The 26,622-nt window shown below is 26.6% G+C and overlaps 1 protein-coding gene across 1 annotated transcript in view; it reads left to right on the top strand.

Annotated features, from left to right (window-relative positions):
• The window catches only part of LOC112679303, a 264,484-nt gene that overhangs the window by 54,797 nt on the left and 183,065 nt on the right, over window positions 1-26,622 (top strand). Inside the window, exons 2-3 of the mRNA XM_025549052.1 lie at window positions 16,568-16,635; window positions 20,045-20,182. Coding sequence (XP_025404837.1) covers window positions 20,153-20,182 — 30 coding nt within the window. The 5' untranslated portion in view covers window positions 16,568-16,635; window positions 20,045-20,152. The remainder of the gene's footprint in view (window positions 1-16,567; window positions 16,636-20,044; window positions 20,183-26,622) is intronic.

Raw genomic sequence — 26,622 nt, 5'->3', positions numbered from 1 at the left:
GAGCTATAATAATAATATTAGCGTTTGTATATTCGTTTTTATACTGGTAACATTTTTTGGTGCTTTTTAAATATATAGATAAAATGCATCATTTTTATTTAATAAATTATCAAAAGACTAAATAAAAATAGTGAGTAATAGTGATATCAGAAAAATAATCTTATTGTTACTCTACAGAATCACTAAATTTACTAAAAGTAATTTTTTAAAGTTTTTAAAGAAATTCCATAATTTAAAATGTTTAGTGCATATATATCATGATTTTTAGTGTTTATAGATTTTATATTTATATTTATTTATATTTTGTTAATTTTAATATATTACATTTACACCCAATCTCATGAGTAATTTATCAAGGTAAATATAGTACTTGTATTTAAATATGCATTCTATAAAGTTTAATTTTAAAGTAGACAATTTATTTTGTTGCAATTCTATTAAAAAAGTATACTCGACTAACTATATATATATATATATATTTTTTAGCAGAAGCCGATTTTTTTCTTCGTTTCTATATTCATGTATTTTATTATAATATTACATCGTTGGGTTTTTGAAAAATGAAATCTTCATTTCATGATCATAGCGACACCGTTATCTATGCTAAAGAGATTTTAACTGTATTTAAAAGAAACGCGTTAAAAGGAACCCGTTCCTTTGATTTTGTTTAATTTTCAGAAATTTATCGAGAATAGAACATTGTTCCTTTAATAACATATTTAAATTTCTTTAATTTTTTTTATTAGCACATGAATGATTTATTTTATTAATTTATTCTTAAATATAGAAGATTACAATAGTTTTTAGAATAATGAAAACATTGATTTATAACTTTTCTTTAAATTTATAGCTACTTAATTGATTTAGCTATTGATGATTATTATAGAGCGATTAATTCAATATTCTGCGTCGACCGGCAAACGAAAACATGGTGTTTTATTAAATTTTAAAATATTATTTGTAATAAATTATTATAATTTTTTTTTTTCCAATTAATTTATTTATATATTCCAAAGTAATATACATTAAACCTATGTACCATACTATAAACTGCCTTATCGGTGTAATATCGGAAGAGGTTTGATAAAACGTTAAACTATAAATTATATTATTTAAACTTTAAAACTATCAAGGAATGAAAAATATTCTTTATTTAGGAACGAAGAAAGAAACTAATTTCTTTCAAGTCAGGAATGGAAAATTATTTTATTTCTTTTTAACATAATTTATTTGGACATAACTAGATTATTTTTTAAAATACCTTTACAGGTAGTAAAGCAATACAGGTCTTCTTCCTTGTGGAATATGCATTCGACAATGACTTATATGTTTGTATGTTAATGGATATTATAAAAAACAACTAGGATAGTAATTAAAGGTCATATGCCATTGATTGGTCAGATAGTAAAATATTATTAACGAATGGGATACCATAAGTTTATTGATACTAGTCGTAAATAAGTAATGTAATTGGCTTCTGAAAATATGTTTTGAACGCTACACTTGTCGCGTTAATCTTGCTAAAACGACGACGTGTCTATGCGCAAGAATATAATATTAACGGCTAAAATAGCATTATTAATTATCATAACCAACGCTACTACGCTACTACAGTACACTACAATTCCCAACAGTACTGTTTTGATGATATTTGTGCGATTTTAAGTACAAGTCATCCAGTGGCATTTCATGATCGAGTATTTTTCGTAACATGTGTCATAACAACTTGGTGATGTTATAGAATCTGTTGCATATGTTGAATAGCTCGAGAGAACAAAACTGTACCAGTCGAAATTTGGAACAAATTGAAAATAACCGTTGAATTTTCTTCAAACTCAATTCTTCTATTGTCTATTGGTCGATTAACCAAATTAAAGTGTATACATGAGGTGATTCTCGACTATTTCTGTTGATCCGAACAATGTAATTTAAAACTGTGTATTAAATGTGAGAATGGACTTCAGGATTAGGTTTGAATTTAGATCCGTATCCATAAGTAATACTTTCAATGGTTCACGTGGTGTTTCAATTACCAGTAGTTGCACTTTTCCTGATGCGTAATACATCCCGACTGGCTCATTTTTAAATTTAAGGGTATGGAAATTCAGTGTCCATAGTAGCGATCGTTACTTTCGAATGAGTGTAATATTCTATATCTGGTTCATAGTTGAATTCCAGACGAATAAACGAATCAGATATAATAATACACTTGGTGGCGTAGTCGGTCATTTGCTCTACGTGTGTTCACTATGAACCGTTGCGCTTGACTTTGCTCTGATCGTCGTTGTTCATTGCATTCAACTCGTGCCTCTTGTGACTGAGATTTACGTCATACTCTCACGCACATTCGTCTTATCGGATTTGATCTGTTCGTCTGTTCTTTTCTTTCTTCTATTTCTTATATTTATAGTTGCAAAATTGATCCTTTTGCTTCTTGCTGGCATTGTTCAAATAGAATAATTTTTTTTTTTGTGACCGGAGAATTTTATATATAAGATTACAATAAAAATGTGTGATATGTACAATTTGAAGTTTCCATGGATATTACAATAAATCCGCCTTTATTACAGGTATACAATTTATACGTTTGGGATGAGCTACCCTTAACACCTTGGGGTTTGAAAAATAGTTAAGGAGCTATTCTTAAACCTATCAAATATACACAGACAATTTCATAATAATGAATCAAGTCATTTCGGGGGAGTTCGATAACAAAAACTGTTACTAAAGAATTTTATATATACTCTGAAACCCTAACAATCTTGGAATGCACATCACCGGAGCAACCGCATTCTAAAATTCAGCATATAATCCAATTGATATGACTGACTTTATGCATCTCCGATCGGCCCCACCGACTATTGTATATTTCGTTCATACACGCGTGCAAAAAAATACTGAATCTTTTGTTTACGAGCGCAAAATCATTGCGCGTATGGAAATACCTTAAAATTGACTATGTAATATATTTATTATTATCAATATTATGGATATTCAAAAAATTAATGAGTGACATTTTTTTTAAAAAATAAAAAGTTACTTCCTGACAAATAATAATATTCAACGTTAACGTTTAGTCTTTTTTAGATTTTGACATACATATGATAATATGATTCTAAATTATGTGGTTCACAATAGTTCAAAAAAGTATTAGTCATTTGATTTATCTTCTAAATTAACATAAATCAATTCTTCGAAGGAAATCAACGACGAAGTCAAAAGTTGTCTGTATGTATCAATACTCATAATTGTATTTTTAAAACATTGGTGAACATAATATATAGATGGATCTATTGAAATAATATGTTAAATTTAATGATTTTTTCTTTGTATTTTGTGATTTTGTGATATTGAAACGTTTGTGATTTTTAAGTTTAGTAATATTTAAATGTATATTTATCAATATGCGAATCGATTATTTTTGTCAATTTTGAATAAAACTGTAAATTAGAATTATTCAGTGTATTTAATATTTGTATTATAATTCTGATTTATATGAGTATATTAAATGTAAGTGCGTTTTAATCTACATACGCCTTATATTATACACGCGATTATAGACGACACCAATGGTAGACATCAAGAGGTTTTCTTTTGTTCCGAAAAATGCAGTATTTTTTTAAGTAAAATATTACCCAATAAATTGTATACTATCTCAAGTAAACCGTTGAGGTGGAAACCGAAATTGCTATTGTAATTTATCATTTATTGTAAACTGTTATTATTCAATACCTACTTATCGGTTTTGATAATGTTAACGTTTCTTTTTATAAATCGTCTACATTATATATACCTACTGAAAATGACATATATTTTGCTAATCAAAAACAATACAACTAACGTGAGACATAACAATGAGTAATTATTTTTAAATTTTAAATTATTATTATAATGTACTTCACTTTGATAATTATTTTTTAATAAAGTGTTTTTTAATAAATAAATTACTAAGCTCAGATGAATATTATTAAATTTTTATTTATTTTAATGTATTTTTTCGTATATACAATATACTTAAATATTTTATAAATATTTTTTAAGTTTTAGTTCTTATATTTTTAAGGCAACTCTTCGTCCATAATCCTAAACTACATCTTTTTATTTATTAAAATCAGTTAAAAGCACGTATTTAATGTTTACGAGGAACATAAAAAATGAGAAATAAAATGCACACTGTCTTAATGAACATAATATAAAACTTTGTAAGTTTCAAGCATATAATATCTAGAAAAAATTTTAATCCGATTGGAATAATACAGGTCATGATGTTGATAAGACCACCGAATTATTTGAGGCAAAATTAACGTCCGTTTTAATTGCATTCGATAACATTTATTTGCCGCGGATGTTATAAGAAGATCTACGGTGGTGAATTATTTAGTATTAATTAAATATTTAAACCATTAACGAACAAGCGTCAATTATTTCAACTATGTAAATATGTTGTTATTCTCTACTTAATATAGCCATAATATAATTTTATTTAGTACAGAAGAGTTATGGAATAATCGGAAATTATAATTATTAATTATTCAAATGTCATTTAAATGAAGATAAATAGGTGGATTGTAATGTTCCGTAATCAATTTTTATGTCCCGTAAATTTTATTGTTTAAATAATAAAGCATAATAGAATAACTGTTACCAGAATTACCAATCAAAATTTGACCTTCATATGTACTTAGTTACAAAGTATTATGGTATTATTTTGGATGTATACAAAAAATATTATATGAAACAAAATAAATATTGTTTTTAATAATTCAACTGTTGAAAAATATATAAAAATAAACATTATTTAGTTTTTGAAATACTGAAATTAGTGTAAATGTATTCAAGTATTTATTTGAATAAAAACTTAATTGTTTACAAAATTCGACTAATATATGTAAGAATAATAAAAATAATAATATTTTATATATTACCAATATGTATGATACTGATCGTTTATATAAAATACCGAGTATTTGTAAAAATCTTTAACGTTTTTTGATCTTAAAGATTTTTACAAATACCCGGTATCTTATATAAATGACCAGTATCATACATATTGGTAATATATAAAATATTATTATTTTTATCAATAAACGTTTTTTGATCTTTATTGACGTTCTATAAAATTCCGAGCTCAACATATTATATGCTATTGACGTACTGTATAATAAAATATTAACGATGAACAATTTAGGAGATACATGATCAGTGCTTTATTTTGCATACATTTTTTTATTATTACATAGTTGTGTAAAAATAATAATAATTGTGAAATATGAAATCATTATATAACTTCTATCGTTCAATATGTTAATAATTTAGTATAAAATAATTATTTTGCGATGAATAAATTTCAGGAATTGATTTTCATCTCACTAAACATAGAATAATAATTATAATTGGAAAATCCGCTTTTCAATTAAAAACTCACTATCCCTCCTCGTTGTTTCATTCTTCAGATTATTACAATTTATTAGTATTTATTAAGTTAAGTTCGGTTTGGCCTATGTAATTTTTATAATGTTCATCCTTAACTGCTTCTGAACCGTTGACCATAAAAACATTAAATCAAACCAATTCTGTGTATAACTTTATCTGCCATTGTGAATTAATTTCGTGTTTGTTCAAAACATGTAGTTCTACAGCTGACGGTACAAGTGTTGATAGGAGCTTACTTATTGCGCAGCCGAACGTATTTCCTGTAGTTGAGAATTTACGTTACGTGAACAGCATTCGATAATCTGGCCTAGTGACATACTCTTATACTCGATCTTATCAAAGTGTTTATCGGGGCCAACAGGGCTTTACGGCTGATTGCATTGTAAATGTCATCCCGAAGAATATCCTATCGCTTTTGTTTAATTTAACAGCAAAAATGTGATCACATTGTCCAATAGGTTTATTTATATTATAATTTTATTCCGATTGCACACAAATGCGTGTTATGTGCATCGACGCGTATATTTTTGCGCCGAGTTTGTGTTACGCCGAAATATATTATTTGAATACTTTTTTGTTTTTGTTTTTCTTCAGCTCTGTGTTACTTAATATTTATGAAATAGAAAAAATGTATTATATTCAATGACTTTTCTCTAACTCGTTTAAAAATGAACCCTAATATGAATCTTCAGTTGCGCAAGTAGGAGTTGTGAAAGATTGCAAACAACGTGGTTAACAGAGCCGGACTGGGCAGGCAGGATACTGGGAGTTTACCGGTGGGCTTCTTGTTTGAATGGGGTGACTTATACTGGTTGGGAAGTTTTTTTAAGGTGTACCGGTTAAGGCTCATTGTGTCCACAATCATAGACACATTTTCTAATGCGATTGTATTAGAAACCGTCTAAAATTAAATAAATGGTCTTTTAATTTTTAATAATAATACCAAGTGTTTAAATTCTCAATATAGTATACAATCATTTTATATGAAAATATACGTTTTTTTAGGGTTGTTTTTTATCTATAATATATCTAAGTGAGTCATTTTTTTTATTTTCCTGGTAAAAATTTCTGACCCTGTCCAGCCCTGGTGATAAGGCCTCCTAAAATGTGAGGAGTGGTATTCAAATATGTGTTTTACTTTTATTTTATTGAGTTCTACTATACTTATTCCAATATTAAGTTGGCTTACTATCATGTATTGTGATTAAAAAATAAAAATAAAATAAAATTCTATCTGCTGTATTTACAGTTCTGGAAAAAGTCTGGGAATTCGTTTTTGAAATTCCTGGAATAAAAAATCATACTTCCATTAATACAGCGTGGATGGTTTCGTGTATTTTTGTATTTTATTTACTACTGAAAATATAATATAATAAATTATTTATATTCCATAAGTGCACTTAATGTTAAATTACAATCATGAAATTTTTTTAAAATAAACAATTTTCCAATAATTATAAGTATTGTCGAAAAGACATTATTTATATATCAAAAACAAGAAAAACTATTGGAGTATTCCTTGAGTATATAATAAAATGTAAGTTCACTGAATGAAAGACGTCTATTGAAATACTGTATTGGGCGTGGTTTTGTGTTATTTTATATATTAAAAAGGAAATTTCAATCGAAATATATTTACTATTATAATAATGTTAAATTGAACTAAGTTGAGCATTTATTGTATATCAAACTTAATGATTAAATAAGATGAAAAAGATGAAATTAAGTGATGCATGTTCGTACATCTAAAAAATTAGTGTCATGTCAAATTAACTAACAGCCTTTTATAATTTATATTTAAAAATATTTTAACACAATAACCATAATAGTTCATTTAGATTTATATGAATATAATTTGAACTTTTTTAAGAATCAACATTTGTTTATTTAAAATAATATTATTTGTATTTGTTATAATCAAAAAATAAAAATTATTCCGTTTATAAATACTCTCTACGTGTTAATATCATAAATTAATGATTAATATTATTATTTCAGATATTTGTTCAACATATGCAGTTTGAAATGTATTATTTTAAAGTTTAACACAGGGGTTATCAATTAATATTTTTGGAGGGCTACAATGAGAATTTTAAAAATGTTTGGGAGCGATCGAAATTTAAAACAAATATTTTTAATATATTATATTATAATGTAAACATTTTTCGCCAAATGATTCGTGTAAAATTTCGTAATGAGGTTTAATATTGAACATTTTTAAAAACAACTACTATGTGGTGGAAAATCAAACAAATCGACAAGGGACATGAGCGCTTCAATAAAATAAAATAATAATAATAATTTTGTCTACTTACGTGTTTGAATAGTATTTTTCTTACATTTCCCGATAATACGTACGAGAGAATAGGAATGGAAATGCAAACATGCTACACTTTTTCGAAAATGCTTTTCCGGAGAGACGAGTGGAGGCGTACATATGAATTCATACTGAACATAGACATTATATTTTGTACTTACGAATAACAGAGCATAAATGTATTACAAAAAACATAATGAAAAGCTATTTTATTGCTTAAATGGGAAGCTCAATAAACTTACATAGGATATAATTGATTATGATGTTAAGGATATATGAATAGTAAATAGGTATGAGTAAAGAAGGTTCAAAAAAATATATTTATATTAAAACATATGATTTTTTTTTTTTTTTTTTTGTAAAAGAATAACTTTACCTAACTAATTAATGAAATTAATTGAAACCTTAAGTCAGTAATTAAGCTAATTTGCTATAACTATTATCAATTTATTATTAATATAATCGAAGTTGAACTAATAAATTAAAATATAGATGCTATTATAATTAAATGTAAAGAGAGGATATTTGTATTTTACATACAACTAGATGTATACGCAATATTATCGGATGAATAGCAAAAAGTACCTAATCAAATTATTAAAATCTCAAAAATAAACGAAACTTAATTCAATGTACCAATACAAAACATCATATTGAACTCTGCATCATGAAAATAAATTAAATTTTTTTTTATTACCAACATTTTAATTTATGCCCGTACACTTACGAGTACCTATACTATATTTGATAAAATGTGTCATTCTGTTTATCAAAAATTATTGTTTTATTTATCAGTTATAATCACGACGTATTTACTCAATTTGGTAAAACTATTAACATTTTGTTCTCGTAATGTATAATAACCAGGTCTCCAAACCGGTTAAAACCGTTTTTTTTTATTAACCGGTTTTATTGGAAAATGTGTATGAACGAAAACAAAAATGATACCACAATTACTAATTTTATAGAACGAAAACCAAATAGTTAACCAGAAAAAAATTTTCGTTCTCGAACGGAAATAAATACATTTTTAACTACGAAAAATAATTGATATTTAATTTTAGTTTTTACACACTTTATTAAATTGGTCAGCCTGTTTTGTTTGACAAAAGACAGGTAAAAATTATTAGATAAATAGGTATAAAATAATTCGCAAGATAAAAATTGAACAGTTAGTAAATGGGACTACTAGTCGTAACCCCACACTACTATAGATAAAACGTGAACACGATTAATGACAACCAGAAATCACATTGTTTATTGTTACAATACCGCTTTTAGTGGACGATGGTGTTATCTTAAATTGTATCAAATATTTGTAAATTTGTTCAACATTTTGAATTAATATGGTTTTTCTTTTTTGTCTTACTCGATAATAAATATTGCAGTTATGATGTTCATTATATGTGTAAGTATATTCAATATCGTAATAAAAACTTTAAAATGTATATCATTTATTTATTGTATAATAATATACGGTCTCTGAAGCTGAAAAAAAATATATTATAAGTATATAAATTATGAACTTATTTTAAGAATATCTCACGATAGTTATATTCTCTAATTAATTATTTAATTATTTTATAATTATGATAATGAATTGTCTGAGGTATAAAATTGTTATAAAAAAATATATTTTTTTAAAAGAACAAAATCAACCGGTTTTAAAAAACTATAAAATATAAGATCAATATTAATCAGTTTTTAAAACCGAATAAAATAGTAGATAAACTAAAACCATTAACCACAAAAAATCATTATGATTTGAAGCCCTGATAATAACTAATTAATATCAGAAGTGTTAGTACCTAAATTTTATTGTGCAAGTTAAAATATTTTCGATTATGTTTTCACAAAAAAACTTGATTTTCAATGTTTACTTTATAAATATATTTTAAACGTTTTCGATTGTAATTTTATGAATTTTCAATTATACTCGAGTATAAGTAAAACGTATTATTTCTCATAGGTTTTAATTATATAAATAAGAAATAATATTAATGTTCAAAAGTCTTACACATTTATGCTAAAATTGTTATCGCGCAAAACAATACACAATACAAAAAAGGCAAGATATGGCTTAATTTAAAGTAATGCTTGTTCTGTTATAAATTATATCTTAATAATAAAGTAATAAAATTATATGCCAAAAATATTAGCAAATTCTTACTAAAGCCAACTTTAACAACAAAATGTATAAATTTATTGTAATTAGTATTTTGATAAGTAATTTAGTTTTACAACAACATACGTAATTTAATATTCATAAGAAAAATAACCCTGATTATTTTTCAACGAATAAGTAAAGATTTTACAGGAAATTAGCGGGTAGGTTTAACCGGAAGTCACGTAATAAATGAAACCTTATATATGTATTATAACTACCAAGCGATGCAACCATTTAAAGATACATGAAAACATTGCCAACATCACAAACATATCTTCCACTTAATTGTGACCCAATTAGTTTTTTTTCTTTAGTAAGAGATTCAAACAACTGAGTTATTTGTGTATGGATAATTATTTTTTAACTGACCTAATTAACTTAATTGATTATTAGAAGGGGTTGTGATGACGGTTCCTTCTATCGAGACTGTCGTTCTTTACCTGGAAAGCGAAACCGTTAGGCCGGGTTCATTGGACCATTGTACGTTCACACACCCATCCTATCCTGATCGGCCCGAATTCTAATTAATTCCAGTAAAATTGTTTGTAGGAATATAAAGTTCACATGATGGCTGCGGTTCACCTATTTCACTTGATAGTATTTGATTTTAATCAAATATAATCGTCTTATTGTGCAAAACAAGCGTTCGAATTGAAATAATTATAAATAATTTGAAAAACACGATAGGTGAAATCAGTCTACAAATTAAATATAGTTCAGCGACGTTTCTTAATAGCTAGTTTTGATTACTGAGAAACTTTCAAATAATAGATCAGCTAATGTATAGGTAATAGACAATGAGTAGGCAGTGACAATCAATCTTCAGGGTGAAGATGTTTCCATATATAAATGTAAGTGTATATCAGTATTTATGGGTTTGGGCACATGAGCTGAATTTCTTATCACTTCAGTGGACCGAAAAAGTTATTACGTTTTTATTAGATCGAAATATTCGATGGAGAAATTGTCACTAAATGTTGTCATTATTGTAATCTTATTTTAACTAGGGTAGTGCAAAATGATATCTAGATAATTATTCAAATAATAAATGATTCAGATGCTTTTTTTTACAATTATTCGAATAAAAATGTATTCGATTAATTTCAAAACATTATTATTTGATTAATTTTTAAATATAATGTTAATACAATATATAATTGTATTATAGAATGATTTATAAAACGATTTATATTCACGTTAATACTGAATTAGGGATCTTGTTTTTGTACGTGAATATGTGAATATGAGTATACGTGTTCACGTATACCGTGATCACGTGTATGAAACAAAATAAATCACGTATGGTTAATACACGTAAATCAACGAAAGCTTAATCACGTGAATGTGTGAATTAGTATAATCACATGAACAGGCATTAACCGAAAATTTTATTGTATAAAAAGTAATTATTTATAGAACAAAAAGAATTAGTTAATTTTGTTAATTATACCTACATGGTGGTAATATATTACATTAAAAAAAAAAACAGATTTTAGGTACTGTTTATTTTGTTGTATTTTATTTGAGAATATATTTATAATTTTATCGATTAGTTTCATGATCTTTTATTGAACTCTGTAGTGCCCGTTGCATGTGCCATATCTAGTTGTTGGAGATTCGAAAGGTTTTAAAGTATTTACTTGAAAGATTTAGAACCTGATACATTAATTTGAAACAAGAACCACCAGTCAAAAAGAGCGATCTTGAATTTTTGTATAGAAATATAATTACTAGGTTTAGGGACTTATAGCTCTAAAAAATACACAAATATGGTTCTAAAATCATTATAATATGCATTTATGTTTATATGCATTAAAAAAAAAAAAAAAAAAAAAATACCACATAGTAGTACACAAAATAAAACGTGTCCATCGGATGTAAATGTATCTTTAAACTCCGAAACAAAACATTATAGTCGGCTACTCGTAGAGTGTTGTACTACCGGCATTACACAATGTTACAAAATACGTATGACGTTTTATGTATGATTCGACGTTGCGTGTTTGTGAGACGCAAAAATAACGACGGATAATAATCGACTGAACTAAACACTAAATAAATAATCTATTATTCTATATCAACTATTATCTTTATATACATTTGGTCGATATCCAGATACGATCGATACTGGTTTATAATATCAGTGGCGTACATTCGATCTTGCTCTGGGGGGAGGGGTTAACAAAAATAATCATTATCTTTTTTTTTTCGTTGTACAGATAAATAAGATAAATAACTGCTATAAACAGTTATTATTTTATACAACTTTTTTACCAATTTACAGTTTACTCTTACATTACAGTAAATGAATAGCTATTGGAATATAAAAATAGCATAGTTAACAAAACTTTTCAAACACCTATCAATATAATTATTTAATTATCATAATATTTGTATAGTTGTATATCTTAAGTTCAAAGCGTAATTATGAAACTACGAATATATTACACTTCATCAATAATATAACAATTTTCTTTTTTTTTTTAGGCCCTGGGGGGATTTATTATTTATACTTACACAAAAATTATAACGAGATATGTGAGATAGTTTGCAGATAGCATATTACTGGAAATATTAAGTACTAATTATTAAGTACATTTTTTTTTCGATCGTTTGAAACATGTATATATAGTTATAGTATCTATAGTTATTAAATTTTAAATTTAAAAAAATTGTCAAAATATGCAAAGTAAGCATAAAAATTTTAAAATATGCACTCTCCTGCAAAATCTATCAAATATGCAAAAATATGTACATTCAAATTTTAGATCTGATATCATGGCATCGAGAAACGAATTTATTTCGCACTCCGCTATATTTAACAATAATTAAAAAAAGTATGCAAATGCTAGAAGTCCTTAAGCCTAATAATTACAGACAATAATGATAATAAGCATTCAATTTCAAAATTACCTAATATAGCTGAACTAGGTTTTGCATCCAAAATTAAAAATACCGGTATTTTAACCGGAAACTTTTGAAAATATTGCAACCGAAATCTTATCGAAACCGATTTTTGATTTTCTTAGGAACCTAAGCGAGAACTGAAATCGATTTTTGTCCGAAGATAATGTTTTGGATTTTTTCAGTTTCAGTTTTATTTATGTTTATATTTATATATATTGATACATGTTATGCACACAAATATTGGGTAGTCTTGAGCAAAAAGAAAATTAATGAAAAATTAAATTTTAATTTTCAAAATCTCGTTTAAGATAAACTCGCAAAATATATACTACCGATTTTTTATACATTTTACTATTATCTCAAGTATACGATGTTCAATATAGGTAATATATTAAAAAAAAAGAAAAAATCCAATTATGTATATATTGAAATAGTAATGAATTATCTCCTTAAAACAAAAAAAAAATATGTTTACGATATTATTGAACCAAGGTATGTTCATAAGATAATTTTAGATTTTCTTGATAACAGTTTCTTGTAAATTTTTATGCTGCAATAAAATTTATTTGTGTTTAATATTCTTTCATTGATTTCCTTATGCTGTTACTGATGTTTATATCAAAACCCAAATATTTGAAACTATCCACCTTTACAAAATTCAAATTTCTTATTTTCAGATTTGACTAATCTGTACTTCTTATAGACAGGATCATTAGTTTTGTATATTTTTCATTAATACTGATGTGGTACAAGGAGTGATGGTGGTGCATACTCGTGTCAGCGAGTATGGGTGACGCACAAAATCGTAAAAAAATTATTATAATAATAATAATAATCCGGAATTATATATATATATATATATATCAACAGTGACAAACTATATATATATATATATATATATATTTAATATTTACATAATTAACCTCGAATTTTCAATAACAAAATAAAGAATGGAATCGACGGTGTAAGTATGCGAAATGTATACGGTGTCGGCAAAAACAGACCGGTTCAATGGTGGTGCCGGGTGGACGTCGTCGCGACCGTTCGTGTCCCCTGTCTGAGGGTTGATGAGAAATGTAAAACCACGGTCGGCGTTTTGCTAACGGTTGTCGCACGAGTCCGCGTCAATACATAACTACTTGTTTTAACTGAGTCAATATAGTATCTACTCACGTTTACTTTTGAATAATAATTCTTAGACCATCACAAATTAAAATTATCATTTGATAATAAATTATTTTTTTTTTGATCAAAAATTAATTCTCATATGAAAAATTTAAGTGTTATGTGTAAATTGAAATTATGTTTGACGAATCTCGTTGATTTGAAAGAAGTACAAGAGTTCTCTTTAGACAAAATATATTTTATAAGATTCCTGTTTTTAAAATTACTTGCGATATCTTAAATAATAATCATCATAATTTTAGATCCAAATACAAAGAACGGAAAATTAAGTGTACGCGATTTACACAATTTTTAATATCAATGAACTTGTAAATTTATGCATTGTGGAGAATAAATATTAAATCGAGTTACTACAACATAAATTGTATTAACGATTATTACATATTTATTAAATTACATAATTCCTCTTTATTATTTATGATTGGTATGTAGTGTGCTGTTAACACGTCTCATTTTCTCAGTAAATTATAATATTTCGAAGTTTTTAATATAATTTTATATAAATGTAAAAATACTCAAAAATACTTAAGTTACAGTTTAATTAAACATTTTTCTTTCTTTTTTTTTTTTTTTTGCGTTTTACGCGTTTAATAATAACAACCATTTTTTTAAGACAATTCATATTTGTTATAAATTATATATAACACAAAAAATATATAAACACCCACTTATTTACATATACATGAACTAGAATAAAAATATCAAATATTGCATCAATTATTATTTATTTGCAAGTTTATATGTTAAGATGAATGGAGTAATTTATTAAAAATAACTTAAATTTTCTTTACGGCTCTACTACCCATATTTGAATTATAAAGGTTTATGAATAATGAACTATTTCTTCAATATTTGACCCCTTTATACCCCTAAGTATACATATTGACCATTAGTATTATCTAATTAAAATCGATTAAAATTCAAATAAAAATATTTTATACGGTGTTGTTACTTTCATAGTATTAGAAAATAGGAAATATATTTTTTTATCGAAATAAATCAAACTTTAATACATTTATAATTTTTCAATGAGAAAGTATGTAATAATATGAATTTCAGATATCTTTTGAAAACTATAAGGTACTATAATAGTAAATAAGTTCATGTGTTTTCACTGCAACTGTTAAATTTTAAAATTATTCTCAATATTAATTATGTGAAAATATTTTCTTAAAGCCTATAATAAAAATATTATAACGGGCATATTTAAAGATACACAACAATTTTACAAGACTATGAACAGTATCTTCTAACTTAAAATGTATAATAGTTTTTATTGATACTAGCTTTTATTCCATACAATAACAATTAATTTTCCAAGTAAATATGCGTATTTGAACAATTATTTAATTGAGATCGTTAGTCAAATATATAATAATTGAAATAATAAATTATTGTTTATGATAGTTTTTCTATGATGACCAACGTTTGTTCATACCAACGCAGTAATAATACTTAGCATGTTCTTAGCATATTCAATGAAATATTAAACAGAATTTTTAAATTTAAATTATTGTTTGAAACATAATTTGCAGATTGTTACCACAATTAAATACTTTTAATAATGTGTAAATTAAATATTATAAACAATATATAATAGTTATAATACTATTACAGCAATTAATTATACTAATTACTATAGGCAATTTAAATACAATTAATTATTTACAATAGATATTTTGCCTATAGTTTTATTAATTTAATATACATATTATAAATTTAAAGTATAAATACATTGTATAAGCTTCATATCAGACACCCAGATCAAAATTGTAATGACTCAAAAAGTGGATATTTTTTAGTTAATTATATGGTTCGGTTCTACAAACGAAGTTGTATGAACCAAAAAAACCGTTTTAAATCCATCTTGATAACTTTCAAAGAGATACCGCTGTAAATACTTTTTGTTGAATAACAAATTCATGATCACTACCAAATAAATCGTTGCAATTTCAGTTGTAAAAAAAGTTGTTACAGTTTTTATCTAACTGTGCGGTATAGTGTCTCTGTATTTTTTTTATCGTTTTCCTTGTTTTCGAATATCGTATGAGTTTATAAATTCAGTAAAATTATAGTTATAATATTTAAAACTATTTGTTAATATATCTTTATTAAATTAAAATATGAACTATGTATTATTTTTCTGTAACAGACATGGCATATTCTAATAACTTTAAAATAAAAGATTAAGTGTTGAAATAATAATAAAAAACAATTGTTTGTGGCATCTTGGGGTATAACTGAGTATACTATATTAAATTAACAACTTATGATTTATAATAAAAATATGAATACGTTGATCATACTTTATAAAATTGAAAAATAAATGTCATCTAACTCTCTTCACTTTATCTTTTATGTATAAATCTACTTTTAAAAGTCACATTATTTTTTCATTTTTCATGCATAGATCGCTGGTAAATGGTATACTCATTATACGTCAAGTAGGTATGCTTAGGTTTACGTATACATAACTATAATGTATTACATATATAAATGTAAAATATATAAATATGTTCTTTATTAAGAAACTCTAAATATTTTGTATTGTTTTCCAGATTCTTTTTTTTGTTGTATTATATATTGCTGAAGTACGAATTGATAACCTTGAAGAAACCTGAAAAAAGTAAGTATTTTTTTATCATTTTTGTTACCTATTTTACATTTGGAAAAATATTCCAGTTTTATTAAAATAAAAATCTGAAGAGCTATGTGTAAAATAAGCATAATCGATATCTTTGTTAACTTATGTTAAGAATAAATTATGAGATTGTGTTATATTTAATGTTATCTATAGGTAACTTTTTCTATCAAATTGTTAAAGTTAGAAATAACACGGATGTTAATATAGAGCACAATAATATTATATATGAAGAAATAGGTGGTGGTGAAATGGGTACTCAGGAATTAGTTTCGACCCCAAATTTATTTTAGTTTAGCACTTCTGTTTTGCTTCATATTCAAACATTGATGCCTACTTTATTAAAATTTGCATAATATAATTACTTGATCAATTAAAAAAACTTAACAAGTTTTTTTAATAGAATAATAATAATAATAATAATAATTTTTTTTTTTTTAATTGTTATAATATACATATTTTTCGCCGGTTATTTTTATGAATTTATCTTAGAAAACGTTTTTTTCTTAGTGGCATTTCATACATATCATGTTATCTCATTTTATTCTCAGTTTATTAACTATAATTAGAAAATTTCTAAAAAAATTGAAGTGTTTTTTGTTCGTGTTTTTCTAACAAAATGCCGTTTTGTACAATGGAAAAAAACCGACTTTTAATGTAGGCAACATTTAAAGTCAATGTAGAAATGTTTGGGAAAACTAAAAGTGTTTTGTATTAACACGTTTTGTTTGGCGTAAAATCAAAAATCTTTGCGGTCAACGGATATGTCTGCACTGTTCTATTTAGAGCGAGTAAGAATTTTGTGATTTTGCAAATTTCGTGTGTTAATTTTCATTGTAAAACTGAAAACGTGAACGGACAGTGATCATCATTTGTGCAAGTGCATTGCTATTCTTACTTTAGGTTTTTTTTTTTATATGTGTACGATTCGTAAATATGTACACTTAAGTGTCATATATTTATTCCATATTTTCTTCAATTATAGCAATTTATTAGCTAATATTTTGCGATGAATAACATATAGTACTGTTCGCCGTATACACACGTGCGTGGCTATATATTATATGCATACCTTTGGCCCGATAAATAAATAGGTGCATATATGAGCGTTATGTGTATACATATATGTTTAAAAACACTGAAACTGAGAAAAAATTCTAAACATACTCGTAAATTGTTTACCCAATTGGAAATTATAGTTTTGTAAGATCCACTCTGTGTGTGTGTATAATGTACTATTTACACGCGTTATCATACAGCTGTGACTGACGTATATAGTGTTCAAGTGATTCACAGTGAATCCATCTTGCGAGGTTCAGCGGCTGATTTATTTTCGTAGTGTGGTTTTTACTCTCATAGACCTAAACATGTTCTTCTGCAGAATAAAATAGTGATTTGCAGTTGTAATTGATCATTTGAAAATGTTAGTTACGTTAAAAAAAAACTTTTTTCACCGATGATAGTTAGGCCAATAGTTTATTATTTCCAACAATAAGTATACTTGATCCTATATTAAACGTACTAAAAATACACTAAAACGTTTCGTACAACACAACATATTTCAACATTTTTTATTGTACTGGTTTATTTTTTTTCATATACCACGATACAAAAATTCTGTTTAAAATAAAAGTGATACAACATATCGGTTTTTTTAATAATATAATTTTAAATTACTATTATAACAATTAAAATCCTAATTTCAAAAAAATGTTCTTTTTTGCTCTTTTAGTTGTATACGTGTTATATTATTATGAGCTATACCAGTGGTCTTCAACCTTTTTCGACCTGCGACCCACTTTTCTTACCAAACATTTTTCGTGACCCATGTAAATTTCGATAGCCATGAAAGCCAAATAAAAAAGTTAAAATTATTTAATGTATGCCATATTAGAAGTGCTTTTATAACAAAATAAATCAAAATTGATATTTTTTAGATATTTAGGAAATATTTAATTTTTAATAAAAAAAAAAAAAAAAAAAAATACATGTAATGATACCGAAAAATGTATATGTTTTGATATACAAAAGAAATGAGTGCGATATTTGTCCCGGACTGTTTTCACATGAAATACCTCCACCTCAGCTCAATTTAATACAATGCAGTTTATAAATATATGAAATGTAAATGCGATTTATAAATTAAGTCAACCTATCACTTCATTTGATTATTTATTATTTTTTTCTTTTATTTGAAGATTGAGGATTCAACAGCAAATATTATTAGCTATTAGATGTTACATATTTGATGTGTTAGGTGTTAGATTTAAAATTACAATATTACATATAAAATATTATATAGGTGAAGTTAGATGTAAATTAAAATTTATTAATATAAAATTTGTGATACTTAATAATGTGACAATTTTCAGAGTTTGTTTTTCGCTAAATACTTTTACTATGTTGGATGGCATGTTCAGGTCGGTGCGTATTGAGGTAAATTGTGTTCACTCATCCACTATGTGTTCAATAGTTAATGATTAGTGGTATATATGCATATTGGTTTGAGGATTTTTTTCTAATTTAGTATGAGTGTTTGAGAAAAAGGGTTCATTCTAATCTTCTACAAATTTAAAATAGTATAAAATAGTACAGTTTCGGTTCTATTCGAAAACATTTTTATGCAGTATTATATGACATAAATTATATAATATATATAAATATGGTTTTTTTAAATTTTAAACAGAAAACTTATCGCGACCCAATTTTAAAGCTTACGCGACCCAAAATTGGGTCGCGACCCACCGGTTGAAGACCACTGAACTATACCATCACTATCAATATAAAAAATTTGGTATCGTAAACTATTATAATGTATAAGAAGCAACCGGTTTGTGGCCAAGGCCTTATCGCCCACGCACCTTCTATTAACGCGTGGCGTTACTCAAGAGGCGCGGTTGAAACGAACCCTAAGGTATGACCATAGGGCCCGAGTCATCGCATGGACCACCATCATCGAGCCGAGGCCCGTACCCTTTCATGCCGCGGACACGAGAAACCTATTGGGACCCGCAGCCTTCACTGGGTGTTGTGGTTTTGTTACTATCTCGCGCTGTGCAACAGACACCACATTTCAGCCGAAGTAGGCACCTCAACCTTGGGGGTATCGGGTCTGGAGCGGCTAGGCTGGTCCGTAGTGCGGTGGGGCTCCCCCTCCCGTGGTACCAACTAGGTTTTCAGTAGACGTCGGTTGGTCAACCCGGGATTTTCGGCCCCTACCACTATTTTGGCTTTCCTGGCTGACTAGGGGGCCGTGGTTTTTACAATAGTATATTGAATACTGTATGAATAATACTGATCCGATGAACGATGAAATTTGATAACTCGATAACTTCGACTAATATTCAAAATTTTTAAGCATGATATTACCTTAGTAATTATAATTTTTTCCCAGTCAATCAACACCCTTGATATCAGTGGTTAACCTAGAATGGTATGCAGTAGGAGTAGTTCGGGTTTTGGAATGGGAATGACGTGAAAGTGGAACCATGATTCAGGGACTATGCCACATAGTCACAAGGAGCTGATGATGGTAAGTAGGATATCGATTCTCTTGTTTGAGATATGTTTAATCATAATAATAGAAATAAGATTCAAATCAGTAGCAGGAGATGGACGAGAAAACAGAGCCATTGTTAACTCTGATTTTGTAAAAATGGGAGTGGAAGGATGAGAACTAGGATTGGTCTAAGGACAAACCGCCAGAGATTGAAGATTTAATTCTTGAAAATAAGGGGCATAAGGGGATGGTGTTACCTTATTGCAAAAACAAGGGAACTAGTTTTCGTTTTGTGGAAAAGAAGTTCATGAAACACATCTTTTGAATTTTTTTGAGGCAGTCCATAGATCTTATACAGAGTATGAGGAATTAAGGGTTGAACAGATTGTTTGTCACGAATGGTGTTTAACGTTTTTGAAGAAGTGCCGAGTCGACGCACTTATTTTTTGATAAAAAAGGAAGTCAGTCATTGACCCTGAGTATCTATACTTTTTGAAAGCTGCAGAGAAATCAAGAAGAGCGAATTCTGGGAAATATAACGTGAATGGCTCTGTAGATTTTCAAAGATTCTGGAAACTTGGGAAATAGGATTTTAATTTCAACCAGACATATATTGTCATGACATTTGGTATTTATACGCAGGAATCCATTGGTTTCGAACTGACATTCAAGGCCTTCCCCAAAGTCCACTTCCGAAATACACTGTTGAATCGTATGACTTCTACCCTATAAATCAGGGATTTGGGAATTTATGGATTGATTGATGTAATTGATTTATTTGATCCATGGCGAAACAAACTTTGGTGATACAAGGCATGCATTGGCATTGAGTTAGGACTCAAAAGCAACTTTAACTCTACGGGACCCAATGTGAGTGATATAGACAATACTATTGAAGTATTTGGTGAAGATTTTTTCAAGTTTGACCAGATGGTACAAATTTGAACAAAATTAATGACTGTCACTATCGACGGTAAAGTCACAACTCTATTACATTTTAAAATGTGTATGAGTAGTATTATCTTGTTTTGATTTTTTGATTCTATTATAATTTTTTTCTTTTTTTTTTTTTGATTTGTTGTAAATTATTTATTTTTTTATTAACATTCGTTATATTCTAACCTGTTTGTAATAATTTAAAGTTAAATTACTCTATTCATACTATAAAAAAGTAACGTAATTTGTAATTATAAATGTGGATGACCAAAAAAATAAAAAAATGTATACAAAAAATTGCGTGTTATTGAATATGTTACGGACATATCAAGCACTGGTGATTCAAATTAACATAATATAGTATACGGTCTATTTTAATTGAATCTTGCAAGTATCAACTCTAAGAACCGCCAAAAATATAGTTGTTTTATATAGTATATACTATATTTTATATAGTGTTAATGGATAATAAGTTGATAGAGAAAAAAAAAACAAAGACACGTGGACTTGAGAGAAGGGAGCAGTGACACTACTTAAGATAAATCATTTCTGCAAAAAATGTACTACGAACATAATTATTATACATTTTATACAATACCGTTACTTATTACAACAATTTATATTAAAAAAAATTGTCTATATAATATATATGAAAATACCTATACATTAAAAATCCAAAGCTGTTCATAAAATATTTTTATTTGTCATAACTCATAACTCCAGCATTCATTTTTTATTTTTATACATTTTTTATAAATTATTACAGTTTTAATTTTCAAACTATAATGTTCGAATAATGATGTACGAATTATTAATTTTATAATAAATAAAAGTTTATTTTACTTTTATTCTTACTAAAAGAAAATATACATTTTAACAAAAAATGCAACAACCATTTAAAATTGTAGCGTTTTGAACAACATGAACACTTTAGAATGACCATCATATATTATTGTTCTAATTAATTGGATTTATTGTTTTGTGATTTATTGTGATTTTATGTTTAAAATAAACATTTTAATGATTACCTACTGTCTTAAATAATAATAGTAATAATAGTAACAATAACCATAAAGGATGTGACATAAGTATTATTTTATAATGCATTGCATTTTGTTGTAATTTGACAAAATTAATAATAAATTGCTTCTTAGCTTAAATTTAACTTTTTCAAGTGTATAGAATTTTAAAGTACTGGACATTTTAATAATTGCTTAAATTATGAATTTATTACATGTGAAGAATTCATATTATTTTGATGAATAATAATAAATAAAAACAAATTAAATATTCTGCTTCTATTTTTGATGTATGTAAGTATTATGAATATGTTTGAAGTTTATTTTTATTATATATAAACGGTATCTAACCCAGAACTAACCCAGGATAAGCTTATTATCGTTCATCAAGTTTTTTACTCATAATATTATAAATTAATTTTAAACTGTATACCCATATTAAAATAATAATAATAATAACTTTAGTTCTTGGATTATTAAAGTTTATTTATGGAATCGACACAACTCAAATTAAAAAATAAGTTTGACAAATAATAATATAATATTATTGTGATATTTCAATTAAAAAGTTTACAAAAACATATTTGCTATTAAATAATTATATATATTTATTGTTTGTAATAATAATAATTACTTAAAACTATTTACACAACACAAAATGATAATTACAAATCTTATTGAACCTAATTTAAGTGTATTAAGTGTATTAAGTATGATTAATTATTTTATTTATAATATGCATACAATGTAATAACATTTATAGTGATAATATATGAGTTTGAAAATTTAATTAGGCAAATCTAAACAATATAGAGATTAGTCCAATTAATTTTAAGTTAAAAACATTAACCATATTTATTTTTAATTACCAAAATATATGGAACTCATACTACAATAAGTCGAATAAATGTACAATGTTTATCATTTAAAATGTATAACAAGCTGTTTCGTGCTTACAAACTTTACAAAGATTTTCGACAGGGATAAAATTAATTTGAGTATCGACTATCCCATAGGTACTGCACATATTATTATATCGAGGAAAGTGAGAACTATTATAACAGACCTATTTAAATGCTATACACGTGTCGTAGTTTGTATTTGTATTCAGTTTGAAGGTAAAAACATAACTTTCCAAATCGTTATTTTTTGATTACGAAGGTAAAGTAAAGCAATTTTCAATACGAAAAAAGTTATAATGATGGAACAAAGTAATAGGTACACATATTATGCATAACAATTTGAATACACATTTTAGAATAAAGTTTATGAGTTATATTTATAAAAAATCAACTGATTATTTATTTTACAGACACACATATACGGGTACACCCATATTCTATATGTAATTACGAGTTTGAAATTTTTATAAGGGACTTCTATTGGAATTTTACCTTATGAGTAAATTATATAAATAATATAAAATACTAAATCTGCCGAATAATGATGCATTCACTGTTAGTAATTGCTTAAAAATGATAGTTAACTTACATAAATGAATTGAAGTAATTCATTATATTTATCATATTTTATTTAAAAAAGGTTCTACTGCTATCATATAGCTTAAAATACCTACAAATCAAATTTCAGAATAACATTTGTTCATAATGTAATTGTAAAATAGCTATACTTAAATGTGATCGTAATAAGCACTTGTACTGCATGATGTACTCTTTTAAATATATGTCCTCGTCCCGTCTTAAAGGACAGAAATAGTAAAAAAGGACATTCGGTTGGTGTTCACGTAACCCTTTGTCTCGTCTGTGGTTATGGCTGCACACGGTTTTATATTAGAATTTTGTACATGAATATATTTCTGTGTAATCACGTATTGTCCAGCGCATTCCTGACGGCCTTACGGGCACACATGCGTACAAATACATGTATACCGACTTTGGCGTATTATTCTAAATTCAAGAGATCAATCGAGTTATCCGTACAAATAGCCGTATGTAAATAACACTTTAGCTCACACACATCGTGCACGGCTCACAAGTGCATGCATATAAATAATAATATCTAGCAAAGTTTATTCGAACCCGTATTAACGAAATCATTAATCGAATAGCAATTATTGATTGTTAAATATTGATTATTGATCGAGCGTTATGACCGGTTGTAAAAAGTGGCAATGGTTTCAAACGTTAGCGAAATTTTACGTCAGCGATGGTTAAATTTAAGTCGCAATCGTGAGGAGAGAAGATGAGAAATGGAGTAATTTTAAGTATTCTTCTTTTCACTTTATTTCGACTTGGAGAAATATATATTATAGACATCATATTACATATATATATATATCAAGTTACAAAAAAAAAAATATATTTCAACACTTAAAGTTTACGTTATTACTTTGTACAAACATAAATATCATAAAAATATAATAATATAAAAACAACAACTATAGATGGAATTTAATATTTTTAAGCTATATATAACTACAAATACCATAATCATAAAGATTAAATTTTACATTATCTTCGGTTGTATAGAAAATATGTTAAACGTACAAAATAAAAATATGCGCCAATAGAGGAAGAGATGTTCCAAGAATACCCTAGACATAACTTTCACTGCTTTGTGTGTGTATATATATATCATATATCTTTGTAATAAGATAACAACCTGAAACCGAGTATGTTTCGTTGGATCTTTCTATCAAAATTTGGATTAGGATAATGGATCATGGCACTTGCAAGTTTACCATTTCTGTTTCAATGCAAATTTATGAACTATTTGTACTTCGAATTTCTGTAAACTTTCCAATACTGGAATTGTATTAATGTTACTTATCCCCAGATACATTAAGATAATTTTAGTGTATACAACGAAAATAACACATTATGTATAGTACTTATAGCCAATAGATATAAGGATAATTATGTATTATGCTTTTCAATAATCAGGTTGTTTGATTTGAATATTTTCCATTACATTGTATATATAAACAATTTTATTAGATAAGGCATGAAGTGGACTGCTCACCATGTGATTTGCCAATAACCGCAGTTTACTATTCAGTGCACTGTATACATATGTATTTTCAAGATGATAATACAAATTAAACATTTTAGGAATGCAGATAAAATAGAATGATGTATTAATTATACTATTCTAAGTAGTTTAAACGGGATAACTATAAAATATAGGATTATTAATAATATACGAAGAAATATTTATAATTCAGATAATATTGGATTGTTCTCAAAGTGTTCTTAAGCACTTTTAGGCACATCTCAACCAATTTTATTTTAAAAGATGAGTTTAATAAAATTTAGATGGAAAGACGCTGCTAATCCTCTTGCGTCAAATCCTAATTCTTTACCTCCCAGTTGTCAATATGTTATCGATTTCTTAGATCTAGCATACATGAAACGTAAGTCGCTTGTTTTTCTACATTGACATCTTCATCCTGGGATAAGATATTTGCTTCTCATATAATTGTTGAGTTAAGATGATTCCCTGGTTCTTTTTCTCATCAATGACAATGATATCAGCTCTTCTGTTTTGTGATGTTGAATCTACCATAGTTTGACAGTGGACTTCTTCGTAAACATAAAATTTGTTTTGACAGAATATATTCGCTTGGATCGTATGATGTGTAGCACTTCTAAAGAGTTCCGGTTGAGGACAAGTACCTCGAAAATAAGGGAGGATTTTAATAGTTATTTATTTAAATCATTATAACATAACTTATTGATACGTAATGGTCAAGAAGGAATCTCCATTACGTTAAACTTTAGTACTCAACTTACAACAAACATATTTTAATTAAATTTGGTCAGTACGAAACACAAAAAGTGAAAAAAACATATCAAACCAATTACACAAAATTCTACCTGAATTTACCGAAGTCTCACTCGAGAGATAATTGTTTACATTTTTCCTGTCATTTATTTATTTTGAACATTATAATTTTGTTAAATATTTACATCAATTTTTTTATTTTTTTTATTGAAAGCAGGAGTCCTATATATTTATGACTCGTGTGGACTGTAGAGATCTGTCTTTTAACTTATTACAGTAATATATTAGAGTTTTCTACCCGTTGCAAATCATATTTCAATTTTTATTGATGTATTGAAAAGTTCATATTTAAAATATTATATCTATATATTTTATTTATTTTAATTAGGCGTGACAGATTTATTGTAAACTAGTGGATAAAAGTAAGTTCAATTGTCACGAACTACAGACAATTTCCCGAGGGCATTTTCATGTACATTTTTTTACTTGATAAGTCAGATAAGGCTGACTGTATTTTTGTATACCGCGGACTTCTTTTATGCTGTAAACTTGTTGATTTATTCGTAGCCGTTATTTATGCACGTGTGGTATTTTTTCTTCAAAAATAACCTTTCAGATACATTCGCTTACACAATGTTTCTCTCAGAACTACAATTATAAAAAAAAAACTCAATTCTTTAATTTATAAGCATATACAATTTTGCATTTCAAATAATATTTTTATATATTTCGCGAGAGAGTAATAAAATCAAAAGTACTTTATCATATTAAAAT

This window comes from Sipha flava, unplaced genomic scaffold, assembly GCF_003268045.1.
Source record: "Sipha flava isolate LNK unplaced genomic scaffold, YSA_version1 134_pilon_pilon, whole genome shotgun sequence".
In the NCBI taxonomy this organism is placed as follows: Eukaryota; Metazoa; Arthropoda; class Insecta; order Hemiptera; family Aphididae; genus Sipha; species Sipha flava.
The sequence above is the reverse complement of the archived record's forward strand: the minus strand, read 5'-3'. Positions and strand labels throughout refer to the sequence as shown.